Consider the following 25,634-nt stretch of genomic DNA (forward strand, 5'->3'; position numbering starts at 1 on the left):
AGCAACACATCATTGAAATCTTGCAGCTATTGAGATGGTGCATGATTTATTCATGACAATGGGAATAAAAGAGGATTGGTCTGCGAGAGTGGTGTGCCAGTGCCACATAAGAGGCACTCGTGCTGGTGCCATGTGAACATGCTCATGTAGTGTCACGTTAACAGCACCCAGCACACACTGTAAAGTGGTTGGCATTACGAAAAAGGCTTCCAGACTGGAACCTGGTGCAGCTGGTCAGCTCATCCAATCCATGCCAGCATGGAAAACAGACATTGAATGACGATGAGGATACTGAATGCTGAAGTATTAATCCACTTTAATCTGATAATATTTCCCCTAACAATTAATAACTTCTTTTCCTTTTAATTAATTAATAACTTCTTTTCTGTTTGCTTTTTCAGTCTTGATCCTGTTATCTGCTGTTTGTACATTTGGTGCCATGTGTCACACACAGTACGAAGTGTCACTAACCAAAGACAACATGTTCAATAGCACTTTCGGATGGAGCTTCTGGCTTGCAGTCGGTGCCACTGCTATGTCACTCCTCAGTAGTTTGCTTTATTGTGGAGTCAGTTGTGCCGATTCATCAAACGCAATCTAAAGACTCCAATTTGAACGAAGCAGGACTGATTTGGTACAAATTTTAACCATCAACTACAAACTGTCTAGCATTTATATCACCAGTACCAGTCTGATATCTGCTATTGACCTTTTTTGGTCGTGAGAATTCTACCCTACATCCTTATCTTCTGTTTTCTATTCTCTTATCCATCTTGAACTCTCCTTGGTAACCGCAGTATATGTGCCTGCTGCCATTTTTGGACCATCATAACACTTCTGTTCTGTACTTATATATTTTTTTGTTGAAATACATGAAAGTACCATGTCTCTGATACTTAATCTAGCCTCATCAGCCGGTGTCAGAAAGTCGTTGCTACCAACTTTGGGCTTATTGAAGCCTACTCAAAGAAAAACAAACAAAAATATGCATCCGAAAAAGCTCAGTCATATAACGTGAATTTTTTTTGTGGTAACTTGATTGTTTCAACATTGCAAAGAATTGTACAGCCTTGTAGACCTCTACATTTCAGTGGTTGACAGCCCAAGAATTCAGCTTACATATATATAGCTTAATATGGCTTTTATATATCAAGAGATGTATGTATGTATGCGGATGTATGTAGACATGGTTTATAGAGATCTGTATATATGAGTTATGCACACACATGTATGTATGTATGTATGTATGTATGTATGTATGTTTGTGTGTATATATTTGTTCGAAATTGAGTGTTTGCTGTTGCAACGTAGAATTCTCATTTGTTTGTGAAATCTTTTGAGCAATAAAAAGGATTGCAAATTGTGTGGAACTCTTTCTAGCAATGGCTGTGAATCATCAATTTCAAATGAATATGCTTGACTGTATGTATTGAGTTCTTTTGCCTCTCCACCCACTTAGGTTTGCACATCCAAACGTGTATGTGTTAATCTACATAGATGTACTTTTACATGTGTGTGTGTATGTATACATGTGTGTGTATGCATGTATATTGTATATATATGTATATATTATATATATTATATATATGTATATATTATATATATTATATATATGTATATATTATATATATTATATATATTATATATATTATATATATTATATATATTATATATATTATATATATTATATATATTATATATATTATATATATTATATATATTATATATATATTATATATATTATATATATTATATATATATTATATATATATATATATATATATATATGTAGCTGTGTTTGTATATATGTGTGTATATGTATGTGTATATCATTGTGTGTATATATACATATACACATGTATGGGTGTGTGTGTGTGTATATATATATATATATGTAAACACACAAATATGTATGTGTGTCATGTACCTGTTATGTGTGCTGTTACAATAAGCCGAACATTATTATTACTATAGATTATATATTTCAATTGCTAATAAGTTACCATTAATTATTTTTTTTGTCATTTTAATTCATATCTTTTGGACAAGAATAACAATAAAAAATTTTTTTTTAAATCCCCAAATTTTTGTATGTGGAATAAAAAGTATTTAACTTGCATGAAATATGGAAAAACTTATTATAATACTGCTGTTACTAATAAAAAAAAAAAAAAAAAAAAAAAACGTTAAAAAAAATCTCTAAACGAACTTTGTTTATTGGCATCGTTTATTCTTGTACACTCTGTGGAACTGGTTTAAAATTAAAAAAAAATAAACATCGTTAAATATATCCACCCAGAACAGTTTTCATTGTGCAGCTTTGTTGAACATGTATTTTACTGTGACATAAATGCCTTTATATTTACGAAAATTTTATCTTCTTCAGGATTATGAGTGCGTGCGTATGTATACATGTGTATATACATGTATGTACATACGTGTATGCATACATACATGTGTATGAATGCATACACATGTATGTGAGTATGTATATGTAATGTGTGTGTATATATATATTTATATATATAGTATGTACGAAGCCAATTTTCTATTTTTATTCATAAATCTAGTTTCTGATTTAAATATAATTCCATTTTTTTGAAAAATGTTGTGGAATTCATTTTTTCTTAATCTCAAATTTTTTTTAACTGGAAATGCTATAATGTCAAAACTGCCTGAAATTATATATATTAATGAACTAATTAATTAATGATGGACTCATTAATTAATATGTACAAATCAGAGCTTCTATTGTGTGTCAAACTGTTTTGCTGGCAGTGAGCCTTTTGTCTCTACCCTCATCATATTTTTCTATTTTAATTCAGGTGTATGGGGGGAGGAAGCATTAATAATAATAATAATGATAATAATATTTTACTGAGGGAGAATGAGTGTCAAACAGTGTACTATTCTCACTTTGATCTTTTTGGCTACATATATTACTGGTATTCTCAGAAAAGGTATGTATATGTAGTGTATAGTTAATAACTTTTAAAATCTGTAGATTATATTTTGCAGAAACTATAGACAGATAATATGCTAATATCGGACACGTTCCCATGTGGCATGCTTGGCAATTAAGAGATTCCTTCTTACATGAAACTACTAGTAGCCTTTGCACTTAGGCATAATGGATGTTAATAGGTGGTTGTTAGAACTCAATATATTTACGGTTCAGATGCAGTGCGAGGCATAATATCAATGAATGGAAAGAGAGCAAGAGTCTCATAGTCACCTTCATTGGCTTGCAGGCGTTTCTCATATGAAAAGCTGTACACTCAGAACTGAGTGTTTGTGCAACATCCTGTAGCTTCTTTGGAGCCAAACATGGCTATAAGCTTTTGAAGTTGATTACGTTATTTCTGTTTCCTTATCATTCATTACTTGTGTATGTGTACATACGCACACATGTGTTTGTGTATGTATACACATACACACACACACGTGTATATATATATATATATATATATATATATTACAAATACAAACTGCCAGTTTCAACTTCTGAATTTGGGGCTGTGTCCCCCAACTTCCAAGACATATTCATAGCTTTTCGACATGTAGAATATTGGGTAATATTTTTTGAAAAAAAAGTTGAATTTTTGAATTGGTTACATGTTCCATATTTCTATTTTATGCAAGTGGTTTGTTGGGATTTATCTGCATAAATACATATTTGCCATGAATATATACCATGATCCACAAATACATGTCCATATTTATTTATGTGCGTGTATATGCATATATATATCTATCTAAATATATATATATATATATATATATATATATATATATACATATATACACATGTATATAAATATATATGTATATAAACACACACAAACTAACATCTTTATGAATTTGCCTCTATAAAACTTTATACTTGAAATAAACTTTCTCAATAAAAACAAAATCTCTTGTGTTCAGATTAACATTGTGTCGCAGTTGTTAAAAGTTTATTTTTTCACTTAGCTCAATAAAGTGGACATTATTAAAGAGATGTTTTGGACAACCTCAACTAGCCAGTGTGGTCAAGTACCTTAATATGTGATTTGTGCTTATTACAATACTCAAGTTCCCAATTAACCCATTCCACCCTGCAACCTTTTTCTCTCAAAGCCTGTCTAGCAATTTAAAAAAAAATTTTCTTTTTAAAGTCTTCCATATGATTTCTTCATTTTTCCGTTTTCCTTAAATTTTTTAAAATTCTTTTTATTTCCTTATTTACCTGAATATGCTCATGTGGGGTGTGTATCTACATGCATGTAGATATATATAAGCACCCACATATACACATAGGGGTGTATGCATAAGTATGTAGGTATGTATTTCTATTAATATATGTGCATGTATATATACACACGCTCACACATTGCAAGCATATTGATGCAAAAACAGAACAGTGCTCGAATACCAAAGGTAGAATAAATAGTATGTTATTTATTAAAGCCAAAATAAATTTTCACAAATTGTTAATCAGTTTCACGTTACCTTTTTGCCAGTCAGTTTGTGACAGTATCGTTACAATTGTCTGATGATCAGTCACATGAAAATCTGAGAACAGTTTGTGAAGATTTTTTTCAGCTTTAAGAAATAGCCATATATATGATATATATATATGATATGATATATATATATATATTGATTGATTGCATATATGCACATGTATATGTGAATCCCTATTCATGTAAATAGGGAGTAGCTTTTCTTTAAAACATTAAAAACGCAACTATGCTCAAGTCTGATCTTTTATTTGTTATTTTCCATATTCTCATAATAATAATCCTTAACGTTTTATATCGGAACAACATTCCTGTATCCATTAGGCTACTGCCATACCACAAATTTATTTGTTATTTTTCATATTCTCATAATAATGCTTAATGTTTTAGATTGGAACAAACAACATTCCTGTATACATTAGGCTACGTACAAAAATACATATATGTATATATATATATATATATATACACATACATATATATATATATATTATCGTTAATGGCACTTTATTTTGAAAATAGGATTGTAAAAGTTTCCCCGTCATCAATATGTTAATGGTTTAGGGAATATTATAGCTCAAATCCAAACACAAAGGGCTAATAAAGAAATAAGAGAAATCCTTCGAAACAAAAAAAAAAAAAATCAAGCTTGAACATAGTCACCGGTTTAGTATATAGCTTTACATGTATGCGAGTGCATATACACATGTGTGGGTGTGTATACATATTGCTGTGCTGTTTGGTAAGCTTGGTTGTACAACCAAGCAAACTGGTTTTGTAACAGAAGTCAATACATGCTGTGAAATTATGTGGAATCACTGGTTCACTGGCAGACTATAGGTAGGAATTAGCTTTATTGGAGCAGCAATGCATAAAATTTATAAATATATATAATCATGGGTGTGTATGTATGCACAGTTATGGAGATATGTATATATATGTATAATGTGTGTGTGTGAGTATATATATATATATATATATACACAAATATATATTATTTTATGCATGTAAATTTATATATACAGTGTATGTACATGTATTTATATATTTGCGTATATATATTTATGTAAACATGCATATGTGTTTATATATGTATCTAAAATTATATATATATATATCTATATATATACACATACAAATATATATCATTTTATGCATGTAAATTTATATATACAGTGTATGTATATGTATTTATATATTTGCGTAGATATGCATATGTTTACATAAATATATATGTATCTAAAATTAAATATATATATATATATACAAATGTACATATATATACACGCGAGTATGAATATATATTTGATTTTGACCTACTTTTTTTTTACTAACAGTATTTTGCCATTTTTCCATGTATATTTACTTAAATTTTCCTTTTATTATTATTATTTTTTTTTTCCGTTTTCAATAAAGTTTTGACCAAAATCAGCTTTTCTATTTTTCCACTTAATCCTTTTATTCCAATGTATATGCACATGAAAAATATTGATATAATAACTATGTTATTGTTATATAAATTTTCTTTTCTGGAATGGATCTTGTAGCACATCAAAAGTATATAAATAATGGGTTGGAAAACCTGTATAGCTTTATGTGCGCTCTGTGATCCATTCCAAAAAGTAATTATTTCTTGCTCCCTCAAAAGTTCATAAAATTCTTATAACATCAACTCTCTCTCGCTTTTTGTCTCCCTCTCTCTCTCTATCACCATCTCTATCTCTATCTCTATCTCTATCTCTATCTCTCTCTCTATATATATATATATATATATATATATATATATATATATATAGATAGATAGATATAAGAATAAAAAAGAGATTTAAAAATCTAGTCAGGTATCAATGAAGCACTGTTTTAAACGAATTTGGTTAACCATATCAAAGAATCCGATGTCAATAAATGCAAGTAGGATACACACCCAAGGTAATTCATCGTGTATGACAAGTAGTTCCAATTGTCATTTAGAAGAATTTTGAGAAATTCAGAGAATTTACTAACAAAAATAGGGATATAGGCACAGGAGTGGCTGTGTGGTAAGTAGCTTGCTTACCAACCACATGGTTCCGGGTTCAGTCCCACTGCGTGGCACCTTGGGCAAGTGTCTTCTACTATATAGCCTTGGGCTGACTAAAGCCTTGTGAATGGATTTGGTAGACAGAAACTGAAGGAAGCCCATCATATGTGTGTGTGTGTGTGTATATATATATATATATGTGTTTGTCCCACCACCATCACTTGACAACTGATGCTGGTGTGTTTACGTCCCTGTAATTTAGCGGTTCAGCAAAAGAGGCCAATAGAATAAGTAAGTACAAGGCTTACAAAGAATAAGTCCTGGGGTTGATTTGTTCGACTAAAGGCAGTGCACCAGTATGACCGCAGTCAAATGACTGAAACAAATAAGAGTATATTGTTATATACCTTATTTTATCCTTAATACCAATCTTTGCTTTCCTCCCTCACTCTCTCTACCTCCTTCTATTTTTCTTTCTCATTACCCCTTAATAGCGACCTCCACTACCATTCACTTATGTTCGCGTTTATTTCTGGATATTTAAACTTTTAAGACTTGAGCCTACATGGACTTACACAGGATTGCACCTAAGGACTTATGGACTAACATCTACACAGTCAAAATGTTGAAGAGTGAACCATTATGCTTCTTTTTTCTTCTCTTTATTCCTTTTCTCCTGCCCTCTATGTCATTTCATTAATCTATACCCTTCACGTTTTCCCTATTTGTCTCTGATGATGGAATATCCCATACTGTGGGATATCCCAGAAACAGCTGTAAGACTTTGAATTTTACCAATAATAATAATGTATATGGCTTGAGATGTTTGTCTTGTATGAACGTTTGTTGTCCTCTTTAACAATTACTTATTGTTTAGTGTTATTTAATACATCAGTAATTCTTCACTAATTTCTTATATTAACCAGAACAAAATATGTTTAAAAAAATGTGGGAGAATATCAAGATGTAAAACTAGTTTTATAAAGATGGCATAATTTAGGAATATTTGATTGTGAAACCTGGTTCTACTAACAAGAGAGGTCTGATATAAGGGAGATAACTCCTTGTCAATGACAATATACCTCTATTTTATTTTGAAAATCTAGGAAAGATACAGAAATATAAAGTGCTTTGGGGGAAGACGTCCCTTTTCTACTTCTCTCTTTCACTGATACACTGCCACAAGAAGATAGATTGCTATGTCTAGTATAACTAATCTAAAAATAATTTTTGTCTGATGATATATAAAACTTAATGCAAGCTGCCGTGGAGCATTTGCCAAACTTGTAATGTCAGTTTAGTAGTCATCAGAAACAACCAACTAAAATTCTGCAACAGTTTTGCAAATATATCTCGTTTTATAATGTTTGGCTGCAAACCATTGAAGAGTATGTATATATATCAACACACAAAGAACAGCATTTAGTTTATTTGGCTGGTTTTTATTTTTGGCAGGAGAAATCAAGAAATCTTCCAAATTTTCACCACGGGGATCCATTACAGTATGCAACTTGATTTTCCTCATCACAAACTGTAAATAGCAACAATGATATGCCATCTTTATTTATGGTTCCCATACTCTTCTTACAGAATCAACCACACCCAACTATATTTGTCTTTAGATATGGCACTTGGGCTTCCATGACGTTATTTCGCACTGACATGTCTAACAATATTTCTGGTATGCATTTAACAAATGGAATCACCAAGTGGCTGACAACTGTTGACTACGATGAAGATTATAGACTCGACTGTGGTTTCAGGGTGAAAAAGAAAGATACCGAAATTGGTTTCTGTTAATTTTACTTCTTCCTATCTCATACTCTTTGTCTGCTCACAGGACAATGATGGAGCCTCCATGTGGTTGCTTGATATGCTAGAAATAACAGTTATACATTTGCTAACCCTTTAATATTTAAACTGGCCATCTCCAATCCAAAATGTTCTACTTGTTCTTTATTCAAACAAGCCAGATTTAGCCTCTCGTATCTATGATACTTTACAATGTCATTCTAAAAATAAACAATCACATCATTGAAATCTAAAAGCTACAAAGTAAAGCATGATTAATTGAAAGCAAAGAAGAATCTAGGATACAGAGATGCAATGTCTCAGGAGACTTTTGGGAATGTCATACAGAGAAAAAAGTGCGAGATTTTGCAAAATTTATCATCTCGTGGATATACAATAGTATTCATTAATCAATTAATTATATTCCAGTGGTAGGCAATACTTATAATTAATACAAAAACTCATCACAATAATTGCAACAACAATAAGTGACACCTACAATAACAGAGCATGATCTTCAAACACTGGGACTCACAGAGACTCACAGGAGATCAAGACCTTTGGAGGTATGCTGTGATTGAGAAGACTAGGCAACTAAAGTGAGATTGCAGTTGCACATGTCTGGCCCTGTTAATTTATACCTCTGATGCATCGGGCGATATGATATGTTTGAGAAGACCTGTTGAGTCAAGTAAAACCAATATCGTAGCTGTGGCCAGTGCCCCATGACTGGCTCTTGTGCTGGTGGCACGTAAAAAGCACCATCTGAATGTGGCTGATGCCAGGGCCACCTGACTGGCTCTTGTGCTGGTGGCATGTAAAAAGCACCATCTGAACATGATCGATGCCAGGCCCGCCTGACTGGCTCTCGTGTCAGTGGCACGTAAAAAGCACCATCCGCACGTGGCCGATGCCAGGCCCGCCTGACTGGCTCTCATATCAGTGGCACGTAAAAAGCACCATCCGCACGTGGCCGATGCCAGGCCCGCCTGACTGGCACGTAAAAAGTACCATCTGAACATGGCTGATGCCAGGCCCGCCTGACTGGCTCCTGTGCCAGTGGGATGCAAAAAACACCCACTACACTTGTCTGTCTCTGTCCCACCTCACAACCAAATAGCAGCAAGTGGCTCAATTCAGTGCCCTCCTCATCTACTGATACCCTTCTAGATGAGTGCACCCATATTGGAGCAGTCTAATGCTTTGGTGGAGTTTAAACACGAATGTTGCTGTAGAGAGGTAGAAGATGAATTTGGTCTGCAAACTTAGCACAAGTTGATTTCCCTGACACGCTGCTCTGTATGACATAATTAAAAGGGATCTTGATGGGGCTGGCTTTTCATCTCATCTTGAGTCAGCAGGTCTCGACCATGGAGACAGTATGTGCCCCAACAGGATAACCCTCTTTCCATTCAAGAGAAGCAGATCTCTGAGACGGGACTTGCAGCGACATGTTCTCTGGTTCCAAACCTCAGTGTTGCTGCCTGTAATGCAGAGGAGAAGAAAATCAATAAATACAGGAGCCTGATTGGTCGTTATCAGTTTATACCAGTTGCTGTTGGGACATCAGGTGTTCTAGGACCCCATACTACCAATTCCTTCTGCAAAATATGAATAATGGTTTTTACGTTCTGAGTTCAAATTCCACTGAGGTCGACTTTGCCTTTCATCCTTTCGGAGTCGATAAATTAAGTACCAGTTGTGTAGTGGGGTCGATCTAACCGACTGGAACCCTCCCCAAAAATTTCGGGCCTTGTGCCTAGAGTAGGAAAAAGATAAAAAAAATGAATAATGGTGGCCCATCAGAGAAATGAGCTCCAAGAGGTTGAATGGCTTCTGCAGCAAGTGTTACTGGCCATTCCCCGCAGTAACACCATCATGGTCATTATCGCAGGGCGTGGCTGAGGATGCCATTTGTTCTGGGCTACGTAAATTATCATCCCCTCCCCCAGCAACTTCCGCTGCTTTATACCTCCCCCCCACCACCGTCTTCCGCTGCCGTACGACCCCACCTTCTTTTTTTTTTTCTTCTTATCTTTCTTCCTGTTTTGTTGCATATAAATGCTCTAATAGAACAGATTAACCATTAAAAAAAAAAAAAAAAAAAAAAAAAAAAAATTCAAATAAATCTTTTTCAAGTAATTTTTTGAGTTTTGTGCTATTTTTGAAAAATTTTCATGGCTGTCAATATCTTCATCACACTACATTCGCTTTCACTAAGTTCAACTTACTTTACATTTGACCTTCTGTCTTCTTACAGGAATTTTAAATTTCAATTTACTATGCAGTGTAAGAACATTTTGCCCTTTATCCAAACATACTTCCTCCTGGACTAATATCCAGTTTAGCTGCAGTTTCTAGCATAACCCTGAAACTCCCTCAAGACTTTTTCTCTCCCAAGTTACAAGAATACACTAAACAAATATATATATATGTAAATATTTTTATTTAAAAAAATTTTTTTACTTGTTTCACTCATCTGACTGCAGCCATGCTGGAGCACTGCTTTTAGTCGAGCAAATCGATCCCAGAACTTATTCTTTGTAAGCCTAGTACTTATTCGATCGGTCTTTTGCCGAACCGCTAATGTTATGGGATGTAAACACACCAGCATCGGTTGTCAAGTGATGTTGGGGGACTAACACACACACACACGCATATATATATATATATATACATATATATACGACGGGCTTCTTTCAGTTTCCATCTACCAAATCCACTCATAAGGCTTTGGTTGGCCTGAGGCTATAGTAGAAAACACTTGCCCAAGGTGCCATGCAGTGGGACTGAACCCAGAACCATGTGGTTGGTAAGCAAGCTACTTACCACACAGCCACGCCTGTGCCTATATATTTTATAGCTTGTTTCTCAACCACACGGTTCTGAGTTCAGTCCCACTGATTGGCACCTTGGGCAAGTGTCTTCTACTATAACCCCAGGCCAATCAAATCCTTGTGGTTGGGAAGCCGACTTCTTGCCACTAGTCATACCTGCACCTAGTAATTTTTTTTTTACCAGACGCCACCTAATTTTCTATTATTTTCAAAACAAACCGTAAACATATGGAATGTGCATTTCATTTGAAATCTTTTCACAAAAAGTTTAACATCTGCTTTTTTTGTTTTTTCTTTTCTTCTTTTTTTTTTTCTTTGCCTGTGCATTGAACAGATCTGCTCTGCAACCTATCTTATCTCTTATCTTCTGTTTAAACCTAATGGCCTTAGATGAAAGCTCACCGTGTCTCTCCTGGGTTGAAGTTATTTAAATTTAGGTCACTGAAAGTCTGTTGTTGTAACCTGAATACTGCTCTGCCATTTAAGAACAGGTGTTGAACAATTAAGGCCTTCAGCTAATTCTCTGTCCCCTCCCCCCCTCACCTCCCACTAACACCACCTTCTGTAAACAGATGGCAAGAAGATGAGAAAGACTAAAGCTGATATAAGCTACCACATTAGGCCAAGTCTGTTGTTAAATCAACTTGTAGACAACCAATGATTTTTAATAGAGTCTGTTGTATTATCTGTAGCTGATGTGGTTCTGGGTCTTGAAACACACACAAACGCTGACCTAGGTTGGAATTGGAAAGAAAGCTATTTGACTGGATGGCAAAGAGTCACTCCAAGAACATGATATGTATGTATTTTATGTATGTGCATGTGTGTGTGTATATATATATATATATATATATATATATATATATATATGTACATGTATATGTGCAGGTGTATGTATGTGTGTGTGTGTGTGTGTGTGTGTGTGCATATGTATGTATTTTTAAAACCTCCCCCCACACACACTTCAAGGGAGTCAATGTCATCTATAAGAGAACCTGCAAAGGTCTCAAGTGCTGTTCTTTCATTCTTTAGCGAAGTATATACAAATAAATCATCATCATCATCGTCGTCGTCATCATTATCACCCCCCACACACCACCACCATCGTCGTTGTCGTCATTATCATCATCATCATCATCAACATCATTTACTGTCCGTTTTCCATGCTGGCATGGGTTGGATGGTTTGACTGGAAGCTCCAACTGTCCGTTTTGACAAGGTTCCCATGGGGCTAGATGCCCTTCCTAACACCAACCATTTTACAGAACGTACTGGACGCTTTCAATGTGGCACCAGCACCAGTGCCTTTTATACGTCACTGGCACAAACACTTTTTACGTGGTGCCAGCAAAAGAAAAAGTACTGAGAGAAGTAAAACAGATCTGCAAGGCCATAATTTATATCTGTCCCCTAATGTTTTTATATACAGGAAACATTCAAATAAACCATACGGAAGTGAAAATATGTGACATTACACTAACTACACTACATGGGCCCTAAATAAAGCATGTATAAAATTTGAATGAAATTGGTTGTGTTGTTCTTAAGTCTTAGGGATTCACACAGACAGACAGACAGGCAGACACGCATTCTCATCTTTATATATATAGATATACGACAGGCTTCTTTCAGTTTCTGTCTACCAAGTCTACTCATAAGGTTTTGGTCGGCCCGAGGCTCTAGTAGAAGACACTTGCCCATGGTGCCATGCAGTGGGACTGAATCCAGAACCATGTTGTTGGTAAGCAAGCTACTTATCACACAGCCGCTCCTGCGTCTGTCCTTGAATATTTCTTATTGGGTGGTAAGTGTTGCAGTGCAACTCATGACATCATAACAAGATTACGATGTCAGTTTTCCTGTTTAAACTCCACCCAGATCAGCCTTGATAAAACAAAGATATTTCAGCTTTGACTTTTTTCCCCCAGGGCTAGTTTATCTTGAAATTGTAACGAAAGACATGCTAGCTTTACTCATCCTATCTTAGAAAATCATTATCGTATGTTCTAGTTAAGAAGTACAAGTATAGGATGGCCAGTCGTTACTGGTGAGCATGTTTGGTTTGGGAACATGTACCCTGCTTTTATTTTAGGTGTTTTTGTATTGGGTTGGTGCATAATTATTGCGACTTTTTTTCAACAAATTTTATTCAACAAAAACAATGACAATATGTAGCAAAAACATCTTTAAATGATTATTCCGGAGCATATTCACCATCAACTTCAATTACTGCTTCCCAGTTGCTTGGCAGACGGTCAGACCGTCATTTAAAGATGCTTTTGTTAAATATTGTTATTGGTTTTGTTGAATAAAAGCCGCCATGATTATGCACCAACCCAATGGTTGTGGGCAGACATAAACCGCGTCCTCAACACCTGCCCTCACTCTTGACCCAACAGAAAATCCAGATTATGACAGTTGCAGAGTGAGAGAGAGAAAGAGAGAGAGAGAGATATATTTGCACAAGCACTAAGTTGAGTTGAAAGAAGGAACATGAAATAAAGCAATGGCTTCCAGCCACGGACCCCTGGTGGTTAGTAAAGGTAGTACAGGGGGTCTCTCACTCTGCAACTTTCATAATCTGGATTTTCTGTTGGGTCAAGAGTGAGGGCAGGTGTTGAGGACGCGGTTTATGTCTGCCCACAACCATTGGGTTGGTGCATAATCATGGCGGCTTTTATTCAACAAAACCAATAACAATATTTAACAAAAGCATCTTTAAATGACGGTCTGACTGTCTGCCAAGCAACTGGGAAGCAGTAATTGAAGTTGATGGTGAATATGCTCCGGAATAATCATTTAAAGATGTTTTTGCTACATATTGTCATTGTTTTTGTGGAATAAAATTTGTTGAAAAAAAGTCGCAATAATTATGCACCAACCCAATACAAAAACACCTAAAATAAAAGGTCAGGAACCACTGAAATAGAGTATGATACTCAAAAGCCAGGAATTGAACTCCTGACTTTATGATCATGAATTAAACACCCATAACCATCAGGCCACGTGCCTTCACAGCTAATTTGTAGCCAGCTTGGCTACAAATTTTAAGAAATTAATTGAAACAGTGGCTGAGTAATTCAACAGAAATATGTTAATGAAAGGGTTAATAAGACTAATTAGTGATTGCACATAAAATCATAAAGCAATCAGTTAATCATTATAAGAGTTAATTAATTCTCAGTTTAGGAGAGAGCTAGAATGGAAATGCAAAATGGAAAAGTCAAGACAAATTCAGTGTGACCCAAGGAACAAAAACACACTGAAGAGGTCACAGAATGTGTGACGAAAGAACTTGGATAAATAAACTACTACTACTACTACTACTACTACTACTACTACTACTACTACTACTAATAATAATAATAATAATAATAATAATAATAATAATGATAATTGAACCAAGAAACGAAAAATGTCAATGAAATTCTGAAATACATCAGAACAAACAACATCACAGAAACAAATAATTTGATCAAGGCGGCAAATATTGTTGTAGCAGAAAACGTGGGTTTTGATGTCAGGAAAAAGAAATATAATGGGAGTGACAAAAGAAAATATCCATGGTGGAAAAGAAGAATCCAGGCAGGGTTAGACATGGTCTCAATGGAAATCTGTGTGTTAGACCGAAAAGAGAAAGGGGAGCTTAAAAACGAACAAAAATACAGGGCACTGAACAGGAAGTATAATATTGAAAGAAAGGGCCTGAAAGTAGTAGTGGAGGAACTGAAACAGCGCCTTGTTACAAAGAAAGCAAAGATGGTAAGATACGACCAAAAAATGAAGGGTTACCACCAGAATAGGTTATTCAGAGTAGATCAGAAGAGATTCTATAAAGAAATAAATGGAGAGTGTACAGATGAAAAGTTGATACCAGATAACATCGAAAGTCAAAGGTTTTGGAATGACATCTGGAGCAAAGATAAGGAGCACAAGATGGATGCCGAATGGCTGCAAGAACTGAAACAAACAGCAGTCTGTCCAAAACAGGGAGAACTAGTCATTTCTGTTTGCGAAGTGAAGGAAATCAGCAAAACGTGGGCAATTGGAAGGCTCTGGGACCAGATGGAGTTCAAGGCTACTTGATCAAAAGATTTGGGGAATGTCATGCACGAATAGCTGCACAACACAACACCTTGTTAATTGCCGACTGAGTAACACCAGAGTTGTTGACAATGGGTAGGACTGGCACTGTGCTTGAAAAACAACGAAAAAGCAATACGGTAGACAATTCTAGGCCGATATCCTGCTTGCCATTTAAGTGGAAATTATTGACTGGAATAGTCGCAGAGTCAATGTACGAACATTTGGAAGAAATGGTGCCCTGCCACACGAGCAGAAGCGTTGCAAGCGTAAGTGCAGAGGTTCCAAGGATCATGTCCTGCTAGGCAAAACTGTACTTAGAGAATGCAAGCGGAGGAAAGTTAACTTAGACATGTCATGGATCGACTATCATAAGGCATACGATATGATCCCACATTCTTGGAATATGGAATTGTATGAACCTATTTGGTATTGCATTGAATGTTGAGCGATTGCTTGGAAAAAGTATGGCGAATTGGAGGACGGACCTGACAGTATACGGAAGAAGTTTAGGGACAGTAGAAATTAGGAGGGGCATCTTCCAAGGGGACTGCCAGTCTCCACTGATCTTTGTACTGTGCTTGATACCACTGACACTGATTCTGAGGAATGGTTGACTTTTTTTGGCAGCTTTTGAATACATACCCAGCATTTGCTTTCCTCAGAAAACATCTGCTTAAGAGAGCTTCTTGTCAGTCAACTGACCTGCTTGAAGTAGCAGCTAAATATTCTTCAAATTGTGCATTACTGTCTTAACCCATTAATGTTTAATGTCCAGAAAAATGGAAAAAAATTACTATCATTTGTTTCGTACATGTGTATAGCACCTACTCACTCATAGAGCACTTGTTTAGAGGCAGACTATACCAAAAATAAACTCAATAGGTAGTTTACTTAACAAACAATAGTAATTTTTCCTGTGTCTATTTTTCTGGATGCTATGCATTAATGGGTTAAATTAAAAAGCACAGCATATAGTGTAGCCCTGAACACTGGGTGTCTCATAATAATAATAATAGTAAGGAGCTTATTGTGTACAGCTCTCAAGTGCACTGGCAATTGAGAAAAGATTAAAAGAAAAGATAAAAAGCAGCCATAAGCCAAGAAAAGAAAGACAGCAATTAAAACAAGAAGTGCATGTGCAACATGTAGATTAATGCATGCAAGGAAATGTTGACAGTAAAAGAGCTGAAAGCTGTTTTATCAAATTTTGGTAAGTATGGAATTTTTAAAGGACGCAGTGTCACGACAGCTAACAAATGACTGGGTAGGTATAAACAATTCAGAAATTATACAATATTCTCTATATTTGCTAAAACTCTTTGTAATTCATTTTATACATGTAAAAACCTTTTGCTGATGAGGTTTAAGAAGACCAGAACATATCCATAAATGTTGACTGCTAACAAAGACTAGCCCCCCGCCACCTTAAAATGACGAAATATAAATTTCCTGTGAAATTAAATACAATTATACCTCACTGCTTTACACAACCTTAGGTTTATGAGTTTTATTTTTCAAGAACAAGATCCAAATTTCGAACAAATTGCAAAAGTTTCTACTACCATAACAAATGCTTCTGCATGTTACTGAGAAATTTACAGAATATAGGCGCAGGAGTGGCTGTGTGGTAAGTAGCTTGCTACCAACCACATGGTTCTGGGTTCAGTCCCACTGTGTGTCACCTTGGGCAAGTGTCTTCTACTATAGCCTTGGGCCGACCAAAGCCTTGTGAGTGGATTTGGTAGACGGCAACTGAAAGAAGCCTGTCGTATATATATATATATATATATATATATATATATATATATATATATATATATATATATATATATATGTATGTATATATGAGTGTGTGTGTATATGTTTGTGTGTCTGTGTTTGTTCCCCCAACTTCGCTTGACAACCGATGCTGGTGTGTTTACATCCCCATAACTTAGCGGTTCGCCAAAAGTGTCCGATAGAATAAGTACTAGGCTTACAAGGAATAAGTCCTGGGGTCGATATGCTCGACTAAAAGGCAGTGCTCCAGTATAGCCACAATCAAATGACTGAAACAAGTAAAAGAGTAAAAGAGTTTATCATCAAAGAAAAACTCTAAACTTGTTTCTTAAAAAGAAATCTACAAGTCCATCTACGAGTGCTTGTGAATTGGCAATCGTGTCTACATGTGATGGCGTGCACGAGTCTAGTGCAAGTCAAAGCGATTCAAGAAACAATTATAATAATATTTTTTTTATTGTAAATGATAATGACATTTTTTTAGTTATGTTTTTTTTACTTGGCTCTCAGGTAAAATTTATTCAAATTTCAAAAAAAAAAAAAACAGTGAAGAAGTGTTGTAGAAAAAGAATATAGCTACAAAACAATAAATAAATGAATACAATAAGAACATTTTTCATTTTATTTCAAATCACATTGGAAAGAATAAAGATAAATGGGGGGAAAAAAAAAACCCAACGAATTTATCTGACAATCCAATGAAATCGTTCATAAATTAAATGAGTCTGATGTTTGACCTGTATCAGAATAATAGGCCAGTAAGTATGAACATATTTAATTACCTAGACCATTCAAAGGTAATTAAAAATATGCAGCGATTCGTGAAATATAATAACAATTAAAGAATCAGTAACTTTCCATGTCTTCGGACAAATATTGACGCAATTGTGATGCAAGGGAAGCAATTAACATAAAATTATAGCTGAATTATCTCCCCTGAATCAAAATCCAACTTTCACGAAAAGCCATTTCTTGATGTGGACGAAATTACGTCAAACTTCTGAAACCTGGTCATTGGCGCAGGTTTTTTTCTTTTTCTTTTTGCTGCAATTGTTAACGATCAATTATCAGGGATTTTTTTAGAAGCCTTGAAAAATTTCCTTTCCTTTTATCTTTTTAGCTTTTATTTGGTATGGCTAAATCCTCTGACGTAATGTCTATTGGATCACTTCTTCATTTGCATACATATAGTTTTGTACCACAAGTGCTTCTGTTTGTTTTTTGGGTTGTTTTTTTTCGATCTGATAGTTACAATGTAATAAGTGCATGAACGAAATTTGCATCGGGGTGCAAACCCAGATTTTCAAGAGGGTGTAAGAACCATTTTCATTGCCCCTTCCCCACTCCGCAAGCATTTTGAAGATACGCTTGCACCACTTGTTCCTGAGCCTATGATATATATCAGGTCATCCCATAAGTTCTGTGCGAATTTTGAATAAAGAAAACAAGTGATCAAATGTTATATTTAATTGAAATTTAATCATCAATGTACTTTCCCTTCATTACCTATGACTTCCTTCCATCTATTTACGAGCTTTTTAATCCGATCAATGTAAAACTCTTTTGGTTTCAAAGCGAAGAACTCTGAAATATCAGTTTCAACCTCCTCCTGGCTTGCGAAAGATATGTCCCCTAAATTATTCTGTAAACTACGTAAAAAATGGTAGTCTAAAGGAATAAGGTGGATGAGGAATTTTTTCCCAACCAAGCTCTTCGATCTTCTGTGTTGTGACCTTTGCAGTGTGGGGTCACGCATTGTCCTGATGAAACATCACTCCTTTTCGATTCCCTAAAGCGGGTCTTTTTTACTTCAAAGCTTGGTATTTTTTTATTTGCTTCAGTCATTTGATTGTGGCCGTGCTGGAGCACTGCCTTTAGTTGAACAAATCAAGCCCAGGACTTATTCTTTGTAACCTATTCTATCGGTCTCTTTTGCTGAACTGCTAAGTTACAAGGACGTAAACACACCAGCATCGGTTGTCAAGCGATGTTGGGAGGGGGGGGGACAAACACAAACACATATACGGTAGGCTTCTTTCAGTTTCCGTCTATTAATTCCATTCACAAGGCTTTGGTCGGCCATAAACTATAGTTGAAGACACTTGCCCAAGTGGATTTGGTAGACGGAAACTGAAAGAAGTCTGTCGTATATATGTATATATATACATATGTGTGTTTGTGTTGTCTGTGTTTGTCCCCCCCACCAACATCACTTGACAACCGATGCTGGTGTGTTTACATCCCATAACATTAGCGGTTCGGCAAAAGAGACTGATAGAATAAGTACTAGGCTTACAAAGAATAAGTCCTGGGGTCAATTTGCTTGACTAAAAGCGGTGCTCCAGCATGGCTGCAGTCAAATGACTGAAACAAGTAAAAGAGTAAAGAGAGAGTATGTATGTATGTATGTGTGTGTGTGTGTGTGTGTGTGTGTGTGTGTGTGTGTGTATTTATGCACATATGTATGTATGTACATATGTATGTGTATGTGTTTCTGTGTGTGTATGTATGTATATATATATATATATATATATATATATGTATGTATGTATGTATGTATGTATGTATGTATGTATGTATGTATGTATGTATATGTGTGTGTGTATGTCTGTATGCTTGTGTGTATGTATGTATGTGTTTATGTACACATACATATACTGCTTACACAGTATTAATCCACTTGCTCATTCCAGCCTACAAGAATTCTTCAATGCTACTCTTCACCCACACAAGTTCTCACAGCCTCATAGACATGCATATGATTTTACATCACCCACCAAAGATTTCACACAGGCATCCACCCCCTCAAAAGCAATGTCATCATACTATCGTGTTTGTTATAACTATGTGCATGCTTACATTGCACCAATAAATATGCACAACGTCACAGCCCTGCCTCCAGACAGTGAAACGTTTTGATACATGCATCTTCATAGACAAACCTCTTCTTCTCTTCTTATCTGCCTCCAAAAATGACATTCCACCTGGGTATTTAGCCCATCACATATCTAACTGTCTGTCTGTCTATTTATTTATCCATCTATCTGTCTGTCTATCTATTTATTTGTCTATCTATCTATCTATCTATCTCTATTTATCTATCTATCTATTTATTTATCTGCCTGTCTATCTATCTGTCTGTCTATCTATTTATTTATCTGTCTGTCTATGTATTTATCAATTTATTTATCTGTCTGTCTGTCTATCTATTTATTTATCTGTCTGTCTGTCTATGTATTTATCAATTTATTTATCTGTCTGTCTATCTATCTATTTACTTATCTGTCTGTCTGTTTGTCTCTCTCTCTCTCTCTCTCCATCCATCCATCCAGCCGTCCATCCATCCATATATCTATCTATCAATCTATCTATCTATCTATCTATCTATCTATCTATCAAGCTAGACTGAGGGACAGAGATAGATAGGTACATAGTGACATTGATAGACAGAGAGGTAAATAGAGAGATAGAGACATAAATGAACTGAGAGACTGATAAATAAGATTGATGGATCGATTGACATGTATGGCAGGCAGATGGATAGATAGATACAGAAACATGCACACACACACACACACACACAAAAAAAAACATACATACAAATAACAGACAGACAGATGCAAACAGTACACACTACACTACATCTAAATACATTTGAATCAGACAGCAAATGTAAAACAAAAATTGAGCTAAAAATTAATAAAAATGGCAAGTAAAACAGACCAGTTTTACAGATGTGTCAAAGTTAGTAAACTAAAACAGATTGAAGTCATAGGAAATTATAATGTAACAACCAAGAGCATTTAATGATAAATAAAAGCTTAAAGTTTAGATGAAATAGCTTCTTCAAATTGAAAAAGAGTGCTACACGGCTTTTCAATTAACAGGGTTACGAAAAGACAAAAAAATATTTTATTGCATTGCAAAAATAGTAGGACAGATATTTGTCTCATGTATGTATACGTATATGTGCGCATGTGTAATATACATACACATATGCACATATACATACATACATACACAAACACACACATATATATATGAATGACTGGATATACGTATATATATATATATGTGTGTGTGTATAAGCGTATGTATGGACATATATATATATATATATATTCTCTTGTTATAGGAGCCTAACTGAAAATTGTGTTACTTCAATTTTATAAGATGCAGAAGAAAAAAAGAAAAAGGTGGTGCTTCAAACACTTAGTTCTGACTCAGAACCAAACGCATATCCAAACAAGCAGATGCTCTCACACGCATACACACACACATGCGCGCATGTACATGCACACAGACACCCACACATGCATAATCCTCACAAATTCTGAGCCTCACATACATTAGGCATCACAAATGCTGGGATTCAAAATCCTGAATTAATATTACTGGTCGAGTATTCCATAGACATATGTACTCTTAACATACTACTTAGACAGGATAAACGTGACAGAGTATATGTGACAAGACTATCTTTTGAATTGCAGATGTAATCCATGCAATGAGCTTCAGTACAGTTTCCATCTGCCCAGTTTCATTCGCAAGAGATGGGTTAGCTACTTGTATTTGTCCTCGCGGCAGCATTCAGCCTGGATGGGTTGATCCAGCTCTGATCAATAAGTTTGCCTTCATCGCATCCCTCATGAATATTGACCACATCCAATGGTCGAACTTAATGTTCCAGTAGGCAAAATTCTGCTTTTGCTTGTGGCCCAAAAGTCCAGCTTGTAAATCTAACAAACGCTCCGCAGAGAGAACAAAAGCATTGGAAAGCAAGAACGCTGTACCCATAGTCATCGTTCATTGTTGTGTAGAATTCATGTTTGGAGATTCAGCAGGAATACAAATTCCCATGTGGTCCCTGCTCACATGCATATACACATTTTGGGATAGTGTGATCCATAGTGGCTCATCTTGCAGCTGACTGCTGACCACTGCAAGGGATTCGCTGACCAAGTCATTGCCAATTATCAAAGCAGATGTAGCCTGGGTCTGATAAGTCAACTTGAGGTCATCCAAAAAGGACATTTTTTCACCCAAGCCACTTGAGGTTCACAATGTCTGTTAGTCTATCATTCTCTCTCCATCCATCCATCTATCCATCATCTATATATCTGTCTATCAAGCTAGATTGAGGGATGGAGATACATAGATACATAGTGACATTGACAGACAGAGAGGTAAATAGAGAGATAGAGACATAAATGAACTGATGGATTGATAAATAAGATTGATGGATTGACTGACATGTATGGCAGGCAGGCAAACAGGCAGTCTGATGGATAGATAGATACAGAAACATGCACACATACGCACACACGCACAATGCACAAACATAGAAACAACATACAGATGGACAGACACACAGACAGATGCAAACAGTACACACTACACTATATCTAAATACATTTGAATCAGACAGCAAATTTCTGGAAAGATCCAGGGGGGTGGGGTTGATGAAAAGTAGGATGATAATGGGGTGGCGAAAATGGGTGATGGAGGAAAGTAAAAAAAAAAAAAAATCGCTGAGGTCGATTTTTGCCTTCCGTCGGGTACGGCCGGCCGGCAGGCAGGCAGGCAGGCAGGCAATGAATGAATGAATGAATGAATGAATGAATGAATGAATGAATGTATGTATGTATGTATGTATGTATGTATGTATGTATGTATGTATGTATGTATGTATGTATGCATGCACACACATACACATATATTGCATACTTGTTGATGTTTACAAGCAAGAATCCTGCTAAGCTTCAAGAATATTTTACATATTTTCATAATGCCATTAATAGCTTGTAACGATAATTTTCTAATTATCATAGACCTTTCTGATTTTGTGAGCATTGATTCTCAAGATTGGTGTTATTGTACTCAGTCATGTAGCCAAGCATCCCAGTAACAATAAATATTTCCCCAATCCATAGTCAGAGGAGAAAGTAGAATAAGGAATGAAATGAGAAACAAGGAAAGTTTCTAACAATGCAGAAACCTTCATATTTCGGGGCACAAAGGTTTATCGTCAGAAGAATACAGTGTATTTACATAGAACATAGCACTTTGGATAGTCTAGCGCTTGTGTTAATAGCAACAGCTCCACAAAATGCAAGATATGTGTATGAATACATGCATATGTTGAAACCCCGTTCGGTCATGACTGACCATGGGATTGCACCTAGAAAGTTCCCCTCTGAGGCACGAGTCCATGCAAGGTTGTTTATGGAAGACCAGCAGTCACCCATGCATACATGCATACCCAGCATGGCCACAGTCTAATGACCGAAACAAGTAGAAAAATAAAAGATAAAGGATGAAAAACATGTCTGGCCATGGGTGGGGGGATATCACCTTGCTCGGAAGGAGGTAAGGGTTAGTTACAGGAAGGGCATCCAGCTGCAGAAACATCTGCCTCAGCAAATTCCATCTAACCCATGCAAGTATGGAAAATGAGGATGATGGTGGTGGTGGTAGCAGTAATGAATAGTAAGAGAAAATAGGATAATTGACAAGGTCAGTTTGTGGTACTATAGCAAATATTTCGATGGTGTAATGTCAGGAATTAAGTGGGAGAGGGGGGGGGGGGGGGGAAGAAATTAGCGAATGGGAACGAAACATTTTTTTTGCGAATTGTTAAATGGCAATGATTGCTATTCTATGATGTTATTGCACACACACATATTTACACATGTGCATGTATATTTAATGTACGCGAGCATATATATATGTGTGTATGTATATATATGTAAAATTTGATAAAGTATTATTACCATGTTTAATAATAATAATAACAATAATAATAATAAAGTGGTGAATAAGTTTAACCTATATAGGTAAAATATACAAATAAATAGAATCCTGGAATAGCGAGAAATTTGTGGTTTTGGAGCGTTAACTCCTCTTTCTAGCAAGTGGTATTCCAGTACCTTACTTATATATATATATATATATAGATATATATATAAAATGCTTGGACAAAATGCTTAGGGTCATTTTGACCATCTTTAGGATTTGAGTTCAAATTCTGTCAAGGTCAACTTTGCTTTTTTCCTTCAGGGTCGATTAAAGAAGTACCAGTGAAATACTAGGGCGGATGTACTTGACTAGTCCCCTCCCTACAAGTTTCAGGTCTTGTGCCTACAGGTGCTATGTCTTTTCGTCTGATGTCACTTCGTCAAATGTCTTTTCATCCATGTCTTTTTGTCCGATGACTTTTTTGTCCAATGACAAATCCTGTCAATAAAATTCCCAATGATTATTTGATTTTGATGTTCGCCTTGTTTTCTTGTTTATTTAAAATTGGACAAAAAGTCGTTGAACAAAAAAATCATCGGACAAAAAGACGTCAGACCAAAAGACGTGGACAAAGTGATGTTGGACAAAGTGACATCGAACGAAAAGACAGGTCACGGTGCTTATAATAGAATAGAAAAGATTATTTCATTACGGCGGCGAGCTGGCAGGAACATTAGCGCGCCGGGCGAAATGCTTAGCGGTATTTTGTCTGCCATTATGTTCTGAGTTCAAATTCCGCCAATGTCAAATTTGCTTTTCATCCTTTCGGGGTCGATGTAATCGACTTAATCCTTTTGTCTGTCCTTGTTTGTCCCCTCTATGTTTAGCCCTTTGTGGGCAATAAAGAAATAAGAAAAGATTATTTCATGTCTTTTTTACAGTTTACCATTATTTCCTGAAAGAAGGTGATGAACTGGAATAACCATTAGCATACTGGGAGTGTTGGATAATGCTTAGCAGCATTTCATCCATCTATATGTTCTGAGTTCAAATTCCACCTGAGGTCAGCTTCACCTGTCATCCTTTTAGGATCAAGAAAATAAGGACCAATTGAACAGTGGGGTTGATGAAATCACTAGCATAGCTAGGTGGGGACGGTAGGGGTGGTTCGCCTTGGGCAGCACTTTTAAAGGGGTAACACTTTTGGTTCTGCTGTAGGCAATATGTGCTTTTCGTGGGGCCAGAGCGCAGCAAACGGAAGGGCCACTCCACACGGCACACACTCTAGCTAAGCTAGTGGAAATAATCATCTTAACTCATTTCTCAAAATTGCTGGCATTGTGCCAAAATTGGAAACCATTATTTCCCAAAAGAGTGATAGAATCACAGAATCTGTAGAACATCAGAAAAAAAAAAAAATGCCATGCTGTATTTGTCCTGACTCTTCATAGTGTGGGGTCAGTTCCTACTGAGATTAATTTTGTCCTTCATCCATTTGGGATTAGTAAAATATAGACCAGCCAAGTACTGAGGTTGATTACATTGACCAATCCCCCTGGCCTCGAGACTAAATTAAAATGAAGTTGGAATTATTTCCTGATGAATAGGAAATTTGAGCCAGTGGTTTTTGAGGATTGATTGAGATCATATTAACTGGAGCACTGAAGTACATGTCACAAGTTATTTTGTAGACGGATGTATAAGCACACACCTCAACTGTCTACAAAATATATTTAATTGGTTGGAACTGTGAATCATAACCTAGGCAGTGGCACACTCTTGGTGACATTGTATGTTCATGAGGTGTGTTCATGAGATGATGTAAGCTTTTAGCATTTGGCCCGAAATGTTCTGTGTGTTTTTATGCTAAAACTGACCGGA

The 25,634-nt window shown here is 35.8% G+C and overlaps 1 protein-coding gene and 1 long non-coding RNA gene across 2 annotated transcripts in view; one reads left to right on the plus strand and one right to left on the minus strand.

Annotated features, from left to right (window-relative positions):
* Nucleotides 1-5,933, plus strand: part of LOC106879687 (uncharacterized) — a 91,203-nt gene extending 85,270 nt beyond the window's left edge. Inside the window, exon 4 of the mRNA XM_014929364.3 lies at nt 402-5,933. Within this exon, the coding sequence (XP_014784850.1) occupies nt 402-601 (200 nt within the window). The 3' untranslated portion in view covers nt 602-5,933. The remainder of the gene's footprint in view (nt 1-401) is intronic.
* Nucleotides 1-25,634, minus strand: part of LOC128247813 (uncharacterized) — a 115,974-nt gene that overhangs the window by 73,272 nt on the left and 17,068 nt on the right. The window lies entirely within an intron of this gene.

Source organism: Octopus bimaculoides, chromosome 5 (assembly GCF_046866305.1).
Source record: "Octopus bimaculoides isolate indiv1 chromosome 5, ASM4686630v1, whole genome shotgun sequence".
Taxonomy (NCBI): Eukaryota; Metazoa; Mollusca; class Cephalopoda; order Octopoda; family Octopodidae; genus Octopus; species Octopus bimaculoides.